Source organism: Rhinatrema bivittatum, chromosome 9 (assembly GCF_901001135.1).
Source record: "Rhinatrema bivittatum chromosome 9, aRhiBiv1.1, whole genome shotgun sequence".
In the NCBI taxonomy this organism is placed as follows: domain Eukaryota; kingdom Metazoa; phylum Chordata; class Amphibia; order Gymnophiona; family Rhinatrematidae; genus Rhinatrema; species Rhinatrema bivittatum.
Genome location: NC_042623.1, coordinates 60,386,462 through 60,406,649, shown reverse-complemented (window position 1 = coordinate 60,406,649; position 20,188 = coordinate 60,386,462). Strand labels below are relative to the sequence as shown.

At 42.0% G+C, this 20,188-nt stretch overlaps 1 protein-coding gene across 1 annotated transcript in view; it reads right to left on the bottom strand.

The window, feature by feature from the left end:
- The window catches only part of ABCD2 (ATP binding cassette subfamily D member 2), an 80,534-nt gene extending 60,612 nt beyond the window's left edge, over positions 1-19,922 (bottom strand). Inside the window, 2 exon segments of the mRNA XM_029617178.1 lie at positions 11,934-12,114; positions 18,945-19,922. Of these exon segments, the coding sequence (XP_029473038.1) occupies positions 11,934-12,114; positions 18,945-19,883 (1,120 nt within the window). The 5' untranslated portion in view covers positions 19,884-19,922.
- Positions 19,923-20,188: the final 266 nt, after the last annotated feature.

The window sequence follows — 20,188 nt, the reverse complement described above, 5'->3', positions numbered from 1 at the left end:
GAACCCACATGAGCCAATGAAGAAGAAGGTAGCCTCAGAGGCCCACGTGGCCAAAAGCAGGAGGTAGTGGTAGAAGACTATGTAGGCCAATCAAAAGAGGAAAGTGGCATCAAAGGAAGAGGCAGAATGAACAGAGGAGTAAGAGATGGAGTCAGGGGGAGTGTCAGCTGCAAGCTGAAGGGAAAACAAAGAAATATCTGGAGAAAGAAAAGGCTCAGAAGTGTCATTATGGTGGCACAGACCAATTGAGAGGGAGGTGGCACAGTGGAGGAGAGGGTGGGATGTGCAGAGGAGGAAGAGGAGGAGATGGGATCCAAGGCTTCATTAGCATCAATGTGGGATGAAGGGAGGAAATATGTGAGAGAGTAGGGGTAAGAATAGGGGAGAGGAGGGGAGTTTAGAGAACGAGACCTGTGGGTATGAGAGTGAGACCTGAAGGCATGTGGAAGAGGGGTTAAGAGACTGAGACCTCTGGGTATGGGAAAGGTTTGAAAGAGAGACTGCTGGGGATGTGGGAGAGGGTTGAGAGTTTGCAGTGGCTGTAGACCTTCTCCTCCCATCCTTGTTTCCTTAAAATATGAGGCTCTTTGCTACTGTGCATTCTGCTTCCATGGCTCTAGGAGCATGAAAGATGGGCCAGCACTGCTCAAGATCTTACTCCTAGTCATCTCCATAGCTGCAAAGGGGAAGCAGAGGAAAATTTTCTGCCCATGGCATTGTATCTATCTCACTCACACCATCCTTCTAGAAAAATCATATTTACCTCATTGATTCCATGGTTGGAGGAGAACAGCAGATAAGAGTTGCCCCTGCCCTTGATACAGCCCAGTTAGCTAGCACACCAAACTTAAAACCATTTTCCAACCATTGTGTCAGTAGTGTGATTTCTCGCTCGTCTCTTGTTGCTCCTGGTCTACTCTTTGCTTCCACTTTTCCTGCTCATTATTTCTCTGTTAAAACTCATATTCCTGATATTTTTCTCATTTCTGCTTTCTTTCCTTCATATGTGTATCACTGGCTCTCCACAGCTTGCTACCTTCTCTGATCTCCTTCTAGTTTCACATTCCCCTACCTCTTCCTCACCTTCATGCTTCTTCTCTCCACTATGACCCCATCTCCTCTCAAAATTCTTCTCTCAGTCTATCTGCTCATTAGACCTCCTCCTCTCCTAGTCCCTTACAGGGCCTTTTCCAACTCCTTTCCCCAGCTTCTTCACCTCTTCTTCCTTGTAAGGCCCCCTTTCATAGCCTCTCTTGTAGTCCATATCCCTTCCCTTAACCCCTCAACCCAATTTCTAGTTTTTCTTCCCCTCACCCTGGCCATGTCCCCTCTCACAAATCCCCTCCCCATTTCCCAACCTGTTTTCCTCTCAGCTATTTTCCTCCTCACAGCCTAGGTCATCTCCCCATCTCTTCTGTCTACTCTTCTCTCTCTCAGCTTGTGCCCCTTCTCTCAGTTCCTTTCCACCTCTCATAACCCCTCGTCCCTTTGCAGCCTTTGTCCCCTGACCTGGTTCTTTTAGCTCCTCCCCCTGGTTCTCACAGCTTATGGCCACTCCCCCAACTTCTTTCCTTATTTCCCAGCTCCTCTTCCAGACCCCCTTAGCTTCACCCATTCTCTGTCCCCCTCACAGTTGCTCTCATCTCATAGCCAACAGGCCCTTTCACAGCTACTCTCACAGGCTTTAACCCCGCCCCCTCTCACAGCCAGCATTTCCTCTTCCAGCTTCTCTCCCAGCTAATATTCCCTTTCGTGCTCTCTCCCAACCAGCTTCAAGGGATGTGCAAAGACATTTCTTTTCATTTTGTTTTTTTAATTCAGGTAATTTTCGTTTTATTTGAAATAAAAAAAAATGAAATTAAAATTAAAGAAATAAATAAAAATGCCTGATTCCTACCTTTGCTATGCCACTGTTAACATCTGCCATTTTCTTCTGCAGAAAAATTAGCCTGAGTGCTGGCCTTGGTCTGACAGTGCTATTTATAACAGCTGCACTGGTGGGGCAGGAGTTTTGCCCCATGAAGACTTTAATAAACGGGTTAAAAGGGTTCAGGGGGAGAACCTCATAAGGGATTAGGAGAGGGCCCAGGAAGGATTGGTTTTTTTTAAGCAGCAGAGTTCTGTTTTAAAAACAAAATGAAACAAAATGGGAAATTTCATAAAAATTTCACATTTCATTTCAAACAAATTGCACATCCCTCCAGCTTTCCCTTTCCCACTACTTCTACCATCTCTTATTTATTTATTTATTTGTTGAGTTTTTTCTATACCGGTGTTTGGAACATACCGTCACATCGGTTTACAATAATTACATTACATATCTCAGTTTTTCTCACCCTCGCCCATTTCTCCTCCCTGTCTCAACCATTCTCTCACAGCTCCTCACCCCCTTTCTCAGTTGTTCCTCCTCTCTATAGACCCTCTCTCAAACCCTTCAGCAGTACCTTGTTCCCTGTCTTATCTCTTTTCCCTAATCCCTCTATGATCTCCTCTCCCTCGCTCTGCTGATGCCACACAGCAGATCAAGGGCAGGAAGGTGCCTCTCTTGCACTGCTGCTGCACCCTCCTTCCCTTGCCAGCCATTAGTCAGGCGTTCCTTTGCCAGTTAATAGGCTGTGGGGAGCATGTGACAGGAGAAACCAGCCCCTTCTGCCTGCAGCACCCACTCTCAGCTCCCAGACCTACTCTCAGGCTTGAAGAGTGTTTGCTCTTGGCCAGCGAGAGTGCAGGAGACAACAGCCATAAATGGGGGTCTCCTACTCAATGCAGGAGGCTTGGCAGATCTGCCTCTCCCACCTCCTCTCTCCTGCCAAGTCAATTTACATTAAGCGCTGGTTGAACAACTAAATGTTTGAAACTGAGTTTGCAGAAATCTCAGTGAACTAAAGGAAACATTCTTCTAGTTTTTAGGACACTGCATAGAAAATTATTGTGCATTAATCTTAACTGATGGACATTTACAGTATTATTTTAGTACTATCGGGCTCAATTCACCCCACAAGGCAAACAGTTGCCAAATATCAAGTCTTCCCAATTATCTTATGTTGTAAAAGGGGACATTCAGCCATTTTTCATGCTGTTTTTAAACATTCAAAAATATATTTGCAAGAGCCCAAAAATAGATATTTGGAGTAGGCAGGAGGTGAAGCCTGCCCATATTCTATTACTGAGATTAACTCCACCTGCAGTCCAGACACTAAAGGGTTTTACCCACCTAAATATGCAGTTTTCATTTGCTTCCCCAAGGCTTTTCTTCTACTCTATCTGATTCCACTGAAATGGAATCAGAAAAAAAAGTCTCAGGAAAAAGTAAGAAAATAGTTGTTTTTTGGAGCCTTTTTTTTTTTTGCTGCTTTTAAAAAGATAGTACCATACTGTTGAAAAGCAGCTTTGACCCTCCCCACATCTTGGTTAAGTATTCCAAAACATTCACTAATCACATGGGCACCCTCTTCTCAGTTATCATACATCATCTTCATTCTCATTCTCACACACTTACACTACCAGGACCCTCACTCCAGCACGCAGAGCCATGCTCACAATATCAAAAGGTCTTCATTCAGTGTCAGATACAGGAGACAGGAGTTATAAATAAATAAAAAATATTGTGTTATTAAAAAAAATAGGACCAATAAAACTAGGGTTTAGTAAAGTGCATTTCTTGGGCAGTAGAGGTTCTACTGCAGAATTGTCAAGTGCTAATCTTCTGCTCTTTGCTTTCTCAGAGAAAGTGGGCTGTGGATCTGCAGGAACCCTGCTGGCAAATCTATCTTCCCAGTGACAACAAAGATGTGCCATCATGATGTGTACTGATTCTGTCTTGGTCTCCCATTCTTGGTGCACAAAATTGCAGTAGCTCATGGAAAATGCATGCAGACATGATAAGTACAGTATAATTGTCTTATTTGTGCTTTTGCATTCATATTTTTATTTTTAAATTGACACAGAAGTTCAAAGATGCCTTCCTTAGACATAGTCCATCCCCAAAACAGGTCACAAAGTATGAAAATAATCCAATAAATAAAATGTCATAAAATAACACATAAAAAGTATAATAAATAAAAATATACATCCTAAAATAATAGATCAAAAGTGCAAACATGTCAAAAATACAATAAAAAATGAATAGCTAGGGCCATAGCTCGATAGTTTCTTGCATGGTAACAGAGACAGCAATGCATTTCCTTTCCTGTGTGATCTCTTGTATAAATAAACATGAATTTTGTCTGCTAAGACACACTGATCTTTTTCCCCCTTTTTGGTTTTCACCTAGGGCAGGGGACGCCAACCCTAATCCTCAAATGCCACAAACAGGCCAGGTTTTCAGGATATGCACCATGAATATGCAGGAGATAGATTTACCTATGATGGAGCCAGTACATGTAATTCTATCTCCTGCATATTCATTGTGGATATCCTCATAATCAGGCGTGTCTGTGGCTCTTAGAAACATAGAAATCACAACAGAAAAGGACCGAATGGTTCATCCAGTCTGCCCAGTAAGCTTATGGTAGTATCTGCTGCGCCGTGTAGGTTACCCTATGCTTATCAGTTTCCCACACCATAAAAGTCAGGGCCCTCATTGGTTACTGTTTGAATCTAATTTCCCGTTATGCGTTGCTGTTGAAGCAAAAAGCAATGTTTGAGTTGCATCAAAATATCAGAATTATCGGTTAAGGGTAGTAACCGTCGCATCAGCAAGTTACTCCATGCACTCTTTTCTCCATTTCCATCCTATAGCTTTCAGGGATCCACAGTATTTATCCCCATGCCCTTTTGAATTATTTGACTGTTTTGGTTTTCACCACCTCCTCTGGAAGGGCATTCTAGGCATCCATCACCCTTCCTTGAAGAAATATTTTCTGACGTTGGTTCTGAGACGCCCTCCCTGGAGTTTCATTTCATGTGTTGAGGACTAGAGTTGGTCCATCCCTACATTAGGGTTTATTTTTGGATGTTATCTCTTTTTCTAATACAAGTTTAATTCCTGTGGAATCGTTACGTGCAAATAAAAATAAATAAATAAACATGAGATTTCAAGGGGAAACTGCATATGCAAACAAAAACTAGGGGCATTTCACAGCTGTTTAGCGTTATGCCCTGGACAGCTCCTGAGAGAAAAAGTTGGCTGGATGCCCACATGAAAATTCACAGTATTTTTCAAATTTTTTAAGTATGATAGACTAGCATACCTTGAAGTAATTTTCAAGGGAGTTCCATGCGTAAAAGTATCATATAATGAAAGCAATTTTCAAAAGCCCTTTTAGACAGGTTTAGGCACTTACCCATGAAAACCTTTTGACAATTCAACCCTACGGACTGAATTCTCAAGGGAGTTATGTATGCAAAAGCACCAATTTTCAAAAACCATTTGCACATGTGAAGTCCATTCGTGCGCTTAAAATTCAGTTTTACGCCTGTAAATCCTTTTGAAACTAACCCTCAGTCTATTTATATTTTCTCCTATTCCTGGTAGTAGTGGTGGGGAAGGGCTGATGGGGGATGAAAAGGAAGGTTCTTCTTCCATCTCCCTCCCCCACCACCGCTTCCAGAGGCAGAAAACGAAAACGTGTGGGCAGAGCTGAAAGAATTACAAAAGGAAATTCAGTGACAATGCCTCGTGGACAACACACAAGGCAACAGTTGAAAGATGGGCAAGAAGGCAGAACATACAGCTGCATCTCCAATACCAGACACCATCTCGAAAACAAACTTAAAAATAAAAAGCATGTGTCCCCTGTGTGGCATAGCAGATTATTTATTTATTTATTTTATTTAAAAGTATTTATATACCGTTTTTAAAAATAGAGTTTTTGTCAAAACGGTTTACAAAAGAGGTAAAACCAACAAAATTAAAATAAATTAGAGAAAAAATACATAAAAATGATATAAGCTACGTAGGTAGCTCAATTAAAACAAAAGTGTTTTATCTTATAACAAGAAAGAAAATTTATGCCTTGAGGGAAGAGCAGGGGGGAAGGAAAAAAATGGGCCAGGGGTATGAAGTGTGAGTGAGAAATATCACTTAGAAGAGTAAGTTGGAATAAATTGAACTTAACTATCATGAAGGTATAGAAGGAATAAGTGAAGGGTGAGTAGTGGAAGTAGAATGTGTTGGTGGTATGTTAAAGGCAAGTTGAAATAGATATGTTTTGAGAGATTTTTTTAAATGAAGTGGATTTGATATTAGGCGGAGGGAGATTGGGAGAGAATTCCAGAGCGAGGGTCCTGCTACGGAGAATGCTCTTTTCCTAGTGATTTTTAATCTTGCTTGTCATGGTGATGGTATGTCAAGCAAGTTTTGTGTTAATGATCTTAAATAACGAGCGGGTTTATAGATGCGAAGTATGGAGCAGAGCCAGGTGGATGAGGAATTGTGTATTAAGCTGTGGATTATAGTGAGTACTTTATATTTTATCCTAAATTTTATGGGTAACCAGTGTAGAGATTGTAGAATAGGAGTAATATGATCTCGGAGTGTAATACCAGATAGGATACGGGCTGCGCTGTTTTGAACCAATTGCAGAGGGTATAATGAAGAATCAGGTAAACCTAGATAGAGGGCATTACAGTAATCTAGCCCGGAAAAAATTAAGGACTGGAGAATGGTTCTAAAGTCTCGATAGAAGAGAAGGGGACGGAGACGTTTTAGAAGTTGGAGTTTATAAAATGATTTTTTTATAAGAGATGATACGTGTGGTTTCATTGAGATTATGGAATACCGGCCCTTTGGAAAGGCTGTTGCACGCTGTGGGTAGTGGGTGTGGGGGGGGGGCGGGTGTGGAAATAAACAGATACAAGGGAATAGTAGTTACACAAAGAAGAATGAATGATGAATGCAAAAGCAGAGTGTACAGTAGAGAGAGACGTGCTGTGTAATTAAGGACAAAGACTAGCAACACAACGGACTCTACTCAGGGAGCACAGAAAAAAAAGCATGCGCCTTTCCAACAGAACATTATACTCAAAGCACACAAAGGATACCCTGCCACAGCACACACGGACACTGGCACACCAGACAGGAGCGGAAGGAGGGAGCATGCGCTCCGGAAAAGACAGAGCAAATGCACACAAGCAAGATCACAGAGCACAGCACTACCGAAGCAGCATACCAGACAGACAGAGACAGACCAGGGACCTTCATTTTCAGTTTAACCCGATTCTTCACCCATAAATTCTTGGATTTTTCCAAATGTGGAAATCGGTTTACACCAGTTTCGACACTAATTTTATGCGTCTTCAACAGCTGCCGGGGCAGCATTTCCCGAAGCTCCCCGAAGAGCCTGCCAGATTTCAAATCCTTCCCTCTCCCCCTTCCCCAAGCGGTGAAAATATGCCTCAGACCTAATGTCAGCCACGCTTTTCTACGGGAACTGAGAGGAGCCATGCAGGCCCAGTTCTGCTGACCTCATCTCCATGCACCTGGGAAGCCACTGCTTAGGTGAAAGCTTTTCCTGGCACATGGAGATGAGGTCAGCAGAACTGAGACTGTAAGGCTCCTCCTTGCTCCTGTAAAAGAGCGTTTTTGGCATCAGGAAAGGGGGGTGCTGATTTAGCTCCAGGAGAGGGCTGGAACCAAAGCATCATCGGCCAGAGCATGGCTTCACAGTCACCCACCAGAGGCTGCAGCTCCCCACCAAAGGAACTTCCTGGCAGGACTCTTGCCTCTCTGGCTCAGCACAGACTCAGATGTGCAGTGCTATCAGAGTGTGGGAATGTGAGCATTCTGCTGAAAGCAGGTAGAGGAGGAGCCTGGGGCCACCACAGCCATTAAGGATGAATATTGTTTGGGAAAGAGGGGACTCTTGGGGGAGGGAAGAGGTGGATTCATTTTAAAAGGGGTAAAGAGAGATGGGGGATTCTTTGAAGAGGGCAGAAAGATGGGATGCAGACTTTGGGGAAGAGAGAGAGAGAGGATTTTGAGGGGAGAGGGTTATTAGGGGAAAGGGGTGTTTTGGGACGGAGAGTGATTTTTTTGGGGTGCTTCTTGGAAGAAAAGGCGGAAGGAGATTTTTGGAAAGGGAGACAATGAGGGAGCAGAAGGAGAGTGGGAGAAAAAGGGGAAATGCTGGGGAGAGGGGTAAAGGGATCAGGATCATCGGAAGAATCATTTGAGGGGGAGGTTATAGAGGCGGGATGGGAGAGCATGAGACAATGGGAAGCTTCTGTCCACCAAAATACATTCAGATATTCTCCTGGAAAAATGAAGAAATACATTTTTTCCACTGATTTTCTCCTGTCTTTGTTCTTGTTAAAATAAACCCAATAAATTCCCAGAAAAAATAACAAAATACAAACTGAAAATGAAGCTCCCTAAGATAGACATACTGAAAGGCATTTGTGGACGGACTTTATGATAGACAATGACATGCATTGTCACGCAAATACTCATGAAGTCAATCTCCTTCACCAGACCCAGCTGAGACTCCCAGCCCACATATCCTTGAGAGGCCTCTGTCAAACAAGTCTCCCATGACCCCTTCCACTTCTGCATCCTCATACCCAGGATACAGGATGCTCTGCTCCAACCTCTGGACCACAAGCAGGTGCCTCATAAGGTCAGATTGGTATGGAAAATTTATTTTTTTTAAAGGAATACAGTCATTGGTGGACTGAGTCCAACAAATGCAAAGCAATGTATCAGTCTACAGAAAAAAGACTCACCCTCATTCTTCCACCACACACTGGACCCATCAACAAAATATGTGTACCCTATCCTTCTCACACAGAAAGGTAGGAGAAGAGACATGCCAGACTTACTGGAGCTGAGAGGAGAATCCACCAGAGATAGTCCTCCTCATTCCAGTACCAGTCCCAGGGAATCAGCTGAAGGAAATTTATGGACAGTTGTTGGGCATCACAGCTGAGCTGGTGGCCCTGGCTGCCTGGGAGTGGAGGAGTAGCCCAGTGGTTAGAGCAGCGGGCTATGACCCAGGGAAGCCAGGGTCACTTTACCCTTTGTTACCTCAGGTACAAAGTTAGATTGTAAGCCCTGTGGGGATAGGGAAACACCTATAGAGCCTGAATGTAATCCCCTTAGATGTACACTTTGAAGTGCTGAAAAGTGGAATATAAAAATCCATATAAATAAGTAAATCTTGTCCCTCAGTCAAGAATAAACACAAACACTTGATGCTTACATGTTTATACTTTGCCCAGCACCACTGCTAAGGTGGCATATTACCAGCGTTTGAAAGGCATACATTGGCTTGTGCTGCTTGGGCGCAGCTGAAAGGCAGTCATTGGCTCTTTGGTGATACTAAACAACAAAATTTAGAGAAGGGCAAAATAAGTGTGTGATAACAGGCAATCCAGTTGTGTCCATTTATCTGCACATGGCATGCTTACCTCTCTGAATAGTGAGATGCATCCCTGTTGAAAGCAGTGACAGCAAAAGGTATGCAGGGCATCTTAGACTAGAAGGCACAATGCAGGTCAATATGTATGATAGATGAGTTTCAGAAGGTGACAGGTTTCTTGCAAGATCGGGATGTGTGAAGACAAACCCATCTGGTGTGTGACAGATGAGGCTTCCACGGCTGTGCCCCTAGTCTTGCTGACCTGTGTGAAAGGCGACTGAGAGACTGAGAAAGTTCAGGACTGCTTGGCATATTTAAGGGAAAAAGCATGTGACTAGTGTGCTGGGAATGCAAAACCTCATGGAGAGAATTTCCTCGAGCGGCGAGTAGCTGTATGCATTTTCACTGAAGAATTACGATATCACTGTTCTCACAGTGGTCTGTGATTGACAGCATCTGTTTTTAGAACAGGTCTGATAGTCAGTTCGCTGATTAATGTTCCTCCGACTATGATACACACAACGTCTGCACTGATCTGAGCCAAATCAAGTGGTTCAAAAAGCCCCTGAGGCAGCTCGTAGAGCGAAACTCGGCCAGAGTCGGGCAAGATACAATAAAGTCCATTTTTTACCGATTCCACCGTTTTGTTTGAAGGATGCAAAATAAACATTGTGTAGATAGAATAAAGTGTTTTAATATTATATTTGGGTACATACTGATCTTGTATGCCAGCAATTCCTCATGCAGAGATACTTGCAGTTTGTTTTTTGAATATAATAAATGCTTTGTCTGTGTTTGAGATTAATAATGTACCTCTGATTGATTCCTATGGAGCTAGGGGTGAATAAGTGTTTGAAAGAGTATGCAAATGAGATGATGTGGAGAGTAAAGTTTTGGTGAGCGTTTTTGGTTCCTTGCCTTTAATTTACACTGTCATCATGGCCCAAACCATGCTACGTGAGATTTTCTTGCCTTTTTCTATAAAGATACCAACAATGTCCAAATGACTTTGCATGTCTATAAAGGGATAATCAGGCTCATGTGAAGGGAGGTGAGGCAAACTCTATAAACACAAGCACTCCAGATCAAGTGTATATTTATCTTCTGCTCATGTTTATGCCTGATTTTTTAAACATCATTGCAATAATAGCTTCAAATGAGTAAATCAATTGTGTGGTTTGCAGATTGGTATCGAGGGTCATAAATGTTTCATTTATTTTAAATGTGCCATTACTTTGGTTACTTCTACCTAACTGAATTGCAAGTGTGCATCGTGAACCATGAATTTTCTGAATAAATAAGTGCTTTGGTTTCTTTTCTCATCTTTGCTGCTTACTTGAGTCACCTGATTTATTTTGGGGCTTTGCTTAATTTAGTGATGATGGACAGTGTAACGTTCTGTAAGAAGTAAAGCCACAGTTGTTCCTTGCATTTGTCAGCAGGAGAATAAAGCAGAGCACTATCAACCAATTATTTTTCCTAGGGCATGAAAAAAATGTGGAGCATTGGATAACATACTGGGAGGCCGACCTAGTAACAGAAGAAAAATATTTGCAAAGGCTGCTTTGTGCACTAATAAGAGCCAATTTTCATACTGTCTTCAGTTTTTCTAAGGGAAAAGTCTCCCTTTCACACCTGAATTGGAAAAAGTACATGCATAGACCTGCACCTGCTACTTGGGAAGGCAATTTTTAAAGATCCTATTTCCGCATCTAAAACGCTGCTTTACCCACAGAAATAAGGGCCAAATAGTGTCTGTTATTTACAATAGTGCACACTATTTCCCCTTTTAGTGCAATATGTAAAACTATGCAACGAGCTAAAATGTGCACATAGTTTTGCATGTGCAAACTTTTGTTGAAATTAATAATTAATAAGTGACTGTGGTGCAAACATTTGCAAAGCAGCTTATTAACGATGAGTGCACAGTAGCACTCTCCATGATAATAGCTTCGCAAATGTGACGAGGTGTAGTTCAAGTTTCTGCAAAACATTCAGTAGAAAAACCATGTACACTAATTTGCTGTTGGGCTTATTTGCATAGAAGTTGTGATAGCAAGACAGCATACACAAAAGTCTAGATAATGCACACAATTTTTCTCCTGTTAGTACATCAGCCTCTTTATCTGTTTGTAGGTGACCATCATATGAAATGCAGATCTGGAACAACAAACTACTCTGATATGAAAAAAACAAAGGGAACGAAATGTCAATCTAGGCAGTCATCTAAATCCCACATAAGATATTGTTTTGCAATTTTATATTTTGGTTGCTAGACTGAATATGCACCTAACCTACCTTGTGAATAACCATTCAAAAGATTATATAATTGCAAAATGCAAAATGCATTTAGCTCTAAAAAGGATTGAAATAACTAATTAATTAAATAAATGCACAGTATTGTCACACAACTAATAAATCTCTTAAAAACACATGCAAGCCATTCATCAAATAACTGACAACTAACTGAAAAATGTACATAGAATGGTGTTTAGGGAAAAAAATTTCGCTAACATGCCACCCACGTTAAATGCCATTTTAAAAGTTTTCCTTCATTTCACTTTAAGGTATTGTAATGAAATGCTATATTACTTGTCAACATAAGCATTTGAGATAAGTTTAAAATGTCATTACCGCCATCTGCAAAACCAGTTGCAGTGATGATGGGTACAGCCACCATAACCAAACCACTGGCACTCCACACATACTTCATCAGGAACTGCTCTATCATGACATACCAAAGGCGTTTGGATAAAATCAGGTTCATCTGGTCTGCCAGAGCCGTGTAACTTTTCTGTAGTTTTGTCATTTCTACCTATAGTGAAAGAAAATTGTAAAAGGTTTCTACAATGTGCATTATCGGGATTCGGTGCTAATAATCAGATCTTTAACTTCCTTCTGAACACCTGTAGATTACATTCTCAACAGACTATCAGGAGAATTACCATTCCATAACTGGTGGACCACAGTTGAAAGGCTCAAGAACGTGGACTCCCATGGTAAATAGAATGCGTTGGCAAAAAACATAACAAACTGGCCTTTCTAGATCGTAACGACCTTGAGAGAGCATACCATTGAAGTCTATTTTCAAGGTCTAGTATGCACTTGCCATGTGGCACATGAAATGCCAATACCAATGCCTTAAATTTGCTTCTAACAACAATAGGTATTGGTCTTCTAAAGATTGTTTTGTCCAGTACTTGTAAGAATATCAATGTTATGATTTGTGAGCCGCCTAGAATAACTTGTATTACGTAGGCAGCATATATATTTTTAAATAAATAAACAAAGGCATGGCTGGGGTATGTCATGGACTATCCGTAACTATTCTTGCTGAAATGTTCTATTTTAACTGAAGTCTATAAGTAGACTTTGCTGGCAGCATTGTAATAATCAAGTTGAGCCATGGCCAAGGCACAGACAACAGACTTCAGTGAGCTTAACTCAAGGAATGGGCATAGTTGTCTCACCAACCTTAATTTCCAGTAAAGGTTATGAACCACATTAGCGATATATAAATCCAGGCTTAGAGCTAAAATCCCAGCGATTGCACAGCATATGTGACAGCAAAACCTATAAACTGGATTTAAGATGCAGGCATACCATGTTCCATAGTCTATGGCCCCCTACAGATGGCTATTGCTGCAATGACTGGTTTATAGAGAGAAAAGGGTAAGGGCATAAACAGTGGAGGGAAATAAATCCCAGTAACTGCAGGTTCAGGGCGCTGTAGCCATAGCTGGGGTAGGTTCTGATTAAATTGCAAATGCAAGAGAGCAAGGTGGAAGCCTGCTGGGTTCTAAATGTTAAAAGTAATTATTAAACAATAAAACTTCACCTGCCTTGCTCATCTTGAAGTGAAAAGTAATAATGAGCATCATGTATTGGTTAAATATTTTATTTACTATATAAGTTGATATTTTTAAATTCTTTAACCAGCTCGAACCTGTAATTTCACTAACTTCTGAATAGCCATCTTTGGAACCATGTTATAAAGAACCAATGCACACTGTATTACACTGGCTTTTAGTGACTTTGATATTATAAATGACATCACACAAACTGCAGAAACTAATCAGACATCCTGTATAGGATAATTTGTTACACTCACTGCTTTGAGGAGCTCACGGGCACTGTATGGATGATGCTGAGAAGAAAGTTGTTCTCCTTGTGTACAACATTTCAAATGTAATAATATTCACCTTTTATAAAATATTTTACTGGAAATTTATTATGTTTTCATTTTTAAGTGACTATGAATTTATGTAACCTATCATGTTTGTAGTATCATAAATTACTTTACATGGATAGGGATATGATTGATTTATGATGTGTATGTGATGTCATTTGTGACATCATAACCAGTACAGACTAAGCGGTGCTATACTTAGAAAGTATGAGGTTATTTGGGACTCAGTTGCTAACTTGGCATTTTCAAGATGCTCAGAGAAATTGCAAATTCTTGAACATTAAAAAAAAAAAAGTTGGGGGCCAATGGCAGCCTCAAGCTGCAATGGGAAAAAGGAAGCAAATTCAAAAGGTTTCTAGGTCAGTGACCTGGCATGCCCTGGCAGAAAATTACCACTAAGTGGTGTTAATTAAGGGCCTGGTTTACTAACATTTTTTCCCTCTGTAAATCAAGCTCTAAATAAGTAAAAATACAAGAGTATAAATCAATTGTCAATATAAGGTGAGCATTACTTATCAAGGATGATTTTGATACACTCTACATAGATGGCACACATTTTCTTTAAAAAATGTCAGTAGTACCTTATTATATATTTATTTGATACATGGTGGGTTTACACTTTGAGAAGAATTTCTGAACATTGAAAAATGCACAGAAAATGCAGTTTTATTTTAAATGAAATTATACTTACTGAATTTGAAATATGTGCCATTTTTGTTTGCACATTTTAAATAGTTATGCAAATTATATTCCAAGGGTGTATGCTGTTGGTAGACATTTTAAGTGGTACCTGTTTCTATCAAATCTCTAGGTTTCACATGGTGACAACAAGGTTTTGGTAGATAGTGGAATTCAAGATAAATAGAAATATGGCTATTTCTACAGAGCGTGTGACTAAATAAATACATACATATTTTTTAAATGTTATTTAAATATTTACAAACTATGGATTCTATTTGGCACAGGACCACAGAAAACTGCCACAAATAGGAATGGAAGTGAAGTAGACCTTAATCAATTTTCAGGAATAGATAAAGCAATGGGGTCGGATGGGATACATCCAAGGGTGTTAAAGTTCTGGAAGTGACGTTGTCTGACTTTTCAATGCTTCTTTAGAGTCAAGAATGGTTCTAAAAGACTGGAGGCAGGCAGATGTGGTTCCTCATCACAAACGTGGAAGTAAGGAGAAGTCTGAAAACTACAGGCAAGTAAATCTGACCTTTGTGGTGAGTTAATTAATGAAATTGCTGCTATAACAGAGGGTAGTGCAGTTTCTTAAACTCAGTGGATTACAGAATCAAAGGCAGCATGGTTCTACCAGAGGTAGATCTTGTCAGATGTATATGATCAATTTCTTTGAATGGATGACTACAGAGGTTAAATCAGGGCGAAGTGCTAGATGTAATATTCCTGGATTTCAGCAAGGCCTTTGACACAGTTCCACTTAGGCAACTTATAAACAAACTGAGCACCCTAGGTATGGCCTCTAAAGTGACCCCCCTGGATTAGAAACTGATTCAATGGGATACCATAAAGGGTAATGGTAAACACAGGATATTGAGGAAGAGCTATAAGGAAAAGTTTGCCTCTGTGCGGATGTTGCCAAAATCTGCAACATGGCAGATACCCTGGAAGGTATGGAAAACATGCGGAGGAAGCTTGAGGAATGGTCTAATGTTCAGCACCTAAGATTTAACGCTAAAAACTACAGGGTTATGCATTTGGGTTGCAAACACCCAATGGAACAGTACGGTATGTGGGGTGACATTCTTCTGTGCACAAAACAAGAGCAAGATGTGGGGGTGATCATATCCGATGATCTTAAGTTGACAGGAAAAGCCAGAATGAAGCCTGGGTGCATAAGAAGAGGAATAGTGAGCAGGAAAAAGGAGGCAAGATTGCCTTTGTATACAGTAAATCTCATTTGGCGTACTGGGTACAATTTTGGAGACCACATCTTCAAAAGGATATAAACAGGATGGAGTCAGTCCGGCGGATGGCGACTAAAATGGTCTTCATCACAAAGCATGTGGGGAGAGAGTTATACTGTGGAGGAAAGGAGAGATATGATAGAGACATTTAAATACCTCCAAGGAATAAATGCAAAAGATATGGGCCTCTTTCAATGGAAAGGAGGCTCTGTAATGAGGGGTCATGGGATGAGGATGAAAGAAAGCAGTAGACTCAGGAGTAATCTAAAGGAATATTTTTTTTTACAGAAAAGGAGGTGGATGTGATGTAGACCAGGACAGTATCAGAAATCAAGAAAACATGGGAAGAGCACAGAGAGGATCTCTGAGCGAGAACCAGGGACTTAGAAGCTGGGCAGGAGATGTTGATGGGTGGTTTGCATAGGGCATGTGGTCTCTCTTTGCCATTATCTTTTCTTCTATGTTACTTTTGAAAGCATTTTCCTAGTCTGTGATTATGTGGTTAAGCTCTTTTGGAAGTGGGGCCCAATATGCTCTTCTTTGTTAACAAATACATTATGTAATGGGTCCATAAAATGATCTCAAACTCTACTACTATATATATATATATATATATATATATTTATGGAAAGAAAATCACGGAGAAGTAGATTTGACTTAATCATGTGATCTTTGATAACAAATCATCTGGACTTTTCCCTTTCAATGCAAGGGTCTGGTGTTAAAGGACAGCAGGGTCAACTTTAAGATTTGTGCTACTAAGTAACCTGTCGGGGGGGAGGGGAAACCAATATAAAATTCCAAAAGTCTTTCTCAAAAGACAGCAGGAGATAAGGGGGGGGCTATTACTAACTCTCTCTTTATTCCATTTAATATAGAAAATGGGGGATGAGGAACACAGAGAGAAGAAGGAAGAACACCTGCATAGTTTGCTGCTGGGAGAAGAAGCTATGAAAGAGGGCGTATTATTAAACACTTCAGAGTAAACCAGAGAGAGAATGTATCTGCCCACCTAACTGTCTCCTATTGTTCTCCTATTGTTGATTAGCAGCTCTGAAAAATCCCCCGAATTTGTACCCTAGTTTTCTCTTTCTCTAGTTTAAAACTTCAAACTCCACAGGTTTGTTTTTTTCTGCTTCTCCCTACTGCCTGTCTAGAATTTCAAAGCCAAATCATCTGGAGTCAGATTCTAGGGGAATGCTTCACTCTGGGCTTTGTTTTGAGCCCAGATGTCTATGCAATCACAGTAATCTGTTGCTACAAAAGCAATTGAAATTTATTTTTTTTTGTCCAGTCGATCCAGAGTTCAATATAATAGATGCTGACTGTACTTTCTCAGCGTAAAATGGAAAAAGTCTTCCCTCTTGAGGCAAAAACCATAATCTCCGGGAGATAATAATCTCTTCTTTCATGGAGCTTTGCATGGTCAATCATGTTTTCATCCATCTGTGTGTGTGTGTATATATATATATACACACACACACAGATGCATACACTCTGCATCCACAGGAACCCCTCGACCCCCAACAAAAAAAGATATTCTGGTTCTGCTGACATCTCAATAAAAACAAAACAAACTCCCTCTACTGGAAAGTTAACTTTTTAAATTATAATATATACTGTATTTGTCAAATATAATAACTTATAATGAACACTAGCAATAAATGGAAATATAGTTCTTGAATTTAGTATGCAAACTAACAATGCATTAAAAATTATATGTAACTAATACATTTATTAACTTAAATACAATTTTAATCAATAGATGGTTTAAACCTTTCTATTTGATGCAAAAATGAAGTTTTTATCAATTGGTATTTCACAGTAAAAGGCAAGGGAGTGTAATCAGTTTCCGATTTAGTCACAAGCTTAAGTTTTAAATTGGGATTTCTCCAGTTTTTTTCTTATCACACATATGGAAGCCTGTCTTACACCATGGTAAAGGCAAGTGTCTCCAGTTTCCAGTGGCATAATTTGAGACAAATGGTCCTGTGATACTACAACTACAAAATGACTTAGTAAAGTAGAAAAATGTATCCCTCATCCCCTGTAAAATTAAACTTGGAAAGGAACCAGCCCCTCAATCACACCATACTTCCAAGAAGTTTAAAGCTGAAACTTCTATACTAGAACTTTAGTTATTTTTATTGCTAATTACTATGACAAAAGGCGTTTCTCGTTCTTTTAACTATCGCTATGAAGGGCAGTGATAAGTCCAAACTATATTACATCCAACTGTGAAGTCATAAATGGATAGGGGTGTTCTCAGCCAATTAGAAAATCCCCTCATTCATGTCTAGTTTGTAAATGTGTTTGCTCCATATCTGTAGGTTCAATAATCATTATATAGAATTCAAAACCCTTTATTTGAATAACAATTGACTAACCTTACAGGAAACTTTACACACAGAGTCTACATTTGCATTTAAAACACAAGCATGACTTTGGAATTAGAAAGCAAAGATGCAACAGATCATCTCTGACCAACCAGATCTGACACAACTGGATTCAGGGACATCACATGAACACTAACAATTATAGTCAAAGCTTCAACACTTGGATTTCATTTATAAAAATAGTGATCTCTATATTCCAGATTCAGAATACATCATACTTGGTTTTTAGAGGTAGGGTTTATTATCCTTATCAAAGTGAATTTATGGTGGTGATGTAGTAATACCCTTCCATGCATAGGCCAGAGTACAATTCTTAACTAATTGGGCAATACAAATTCACACTATTATGATTACTGTTTGGCGTATTTCATTTTGTGTCTAGTATGTGGCTTTAGAGAAAATTCTATTACTGAAGATAAGGCAGTTGCAGATTTAGTAGTATTTATTTGAAGTACATGACTGACTGATTAGGCAGTGCTAAACACTTTCCAGATCAAAGAGCTACAGAAAGGGGGGAAAGATGGGGACTGGAACTCTGCCCTGTTGCCCAGGTATTGTCTGTTGGGTAGAGTTTATTATTAGTCTTGTGTGATCCGAGATTGCACGAACCTCATCTAAATAGAAAAAAAAACAAACAAACATGAAGCGGTTTGATGCAAGCTCGGATCGCCATCCAAACAAACCCAGCCCGAAAGTCAATGGCCAGAAGGCTGACGGATGCGATCCCCAGCTGCCAGCTTTCGCCTCCGCTCTCTGCCACTGCCCTTAGGAGAAGGGGCATCCAGAAAGCGGACTTATCGGAGCGCAAACCCAAGACCGTACACAGGGTTGGAAAGTATGTTCAGTACCCTAGATATGGCATCAAATATTTAGTGTGTAACAGGAAACGATAAAATGAGAAATAGATTTTCTTTTGGGCAAAAGCCCAGCCGCAATGCAATCAATCACCCTTTTGCTGTCATCCACTCCAATTCTTCCCAAGAGGTATACATTACGGCGACCGTAGGAGCACCGTATATTGTATTCAGTTCGTTTATATCAGATGTCACCGAAAGGCAAACCGCCCGGGGGGGGGAGATGATCAGCGAGAAGAGCCGCTCTCCCCCGCCCGCCCCCCCTCCCCTCTTACCTTGTGTCCCCTGTAAAAGGCGATTTCTTCCACGTTGGCTATGATGCGCGAGTGGACGTAGCGCAGGTAGCCCTTCCTGTGGGCCTCCTCGGCCACCAGCTTGCCGAACTTGGGCGAGCAGGCTTTCAGCACCCTGGCCGTGGCGTAGACCACCAGCCCGGCCAGCAGCGTGGGCCCCAGGGGGTCGGCTCCTCGGGAGCGGGCCGTCCGGATCAGGGTGTAGGAGGTGAGCAGCACGTCCAGGATGGGCTTGGTGAGGTTGGAGTAGAGGTGGGCCACGGACTGCGAGAAGACCATGAGGTCCTCGGTCAGCGACTGGTCGGGGTTGGCCAGCCTGTCGTCCATGCTGATCACCTTGTAGTAGGTCCGGTCGGCGAAGTAGGTGCGGTAGGCGTGAGCCACCAGGCGGGTGCGGAAGGCCAGGGCCAGCTTGCCCTCCAGGTAGCGGATGGCGCTGTTCACGAAGGTGGCCGGGATGGCGATCGCCAGCCACTTGGCCAGCTGGGCGAGGAAGCTGCCGGGCCGCTTCTCCACGATGCTCTTGACGATCTTGCCGTCCAGGCTGGCCACGTAGACGGAGAGGAAGGTGCGGGAGACCAGGGCCACCGAGTGCAGGCAGAGCAAGCCCAGCTCCTTGGTCAGCAGCCCCGGGAAGAGGATCTTCCGGAGCTCCAGGAGCTGGCGGAAGAAGTCCGCGTTCGCCGCCGGCGAGGAGGCTTTCTCGCTGGGCTTGCCGCCGGGCCGGGCTCCGAGCCGCCCGCACAGCAGCGGGTAGAGGCGCCTCAGCCCGTAGGCGGCGGCCAGCAGCAGGGCGGCTCTGCGGGCGGCGCTCGCCTGGCCGGGCCACTTGGCTCGCCCGGCCGCGTGCAGCGCGTGGGCCATCTTCCCGAGCAGCCGAGCCAGCGCTGCGGGGAAAGCCGCTGCCTGCGCTGCGGTCATCGCCGTAGGCACAAAGGCGAGCGGATCGCGGGCGGGATCTCCGGCCGCTGCATCGTTATTGGGGGGGGGGGGTGAGGGTAAATAATACAACAAACAAAAATAAAATCAAGCGTGGGGGGTGGGGGGGTTTGCTTTTATGAGGAGATGCTTCGCGGCTCTGTTACATCCCCAGGACGGTTGCCTTCCAGAGGTCCCAGCATCCATGCAAATCGGCCCCACCGTAAGCACCGCCCCTTCGAGAAGCTCATTGGATGGCATAAACCTGTATGCAAATTTCTCTTCCTATGTGCCAGCTTTAGAAATGA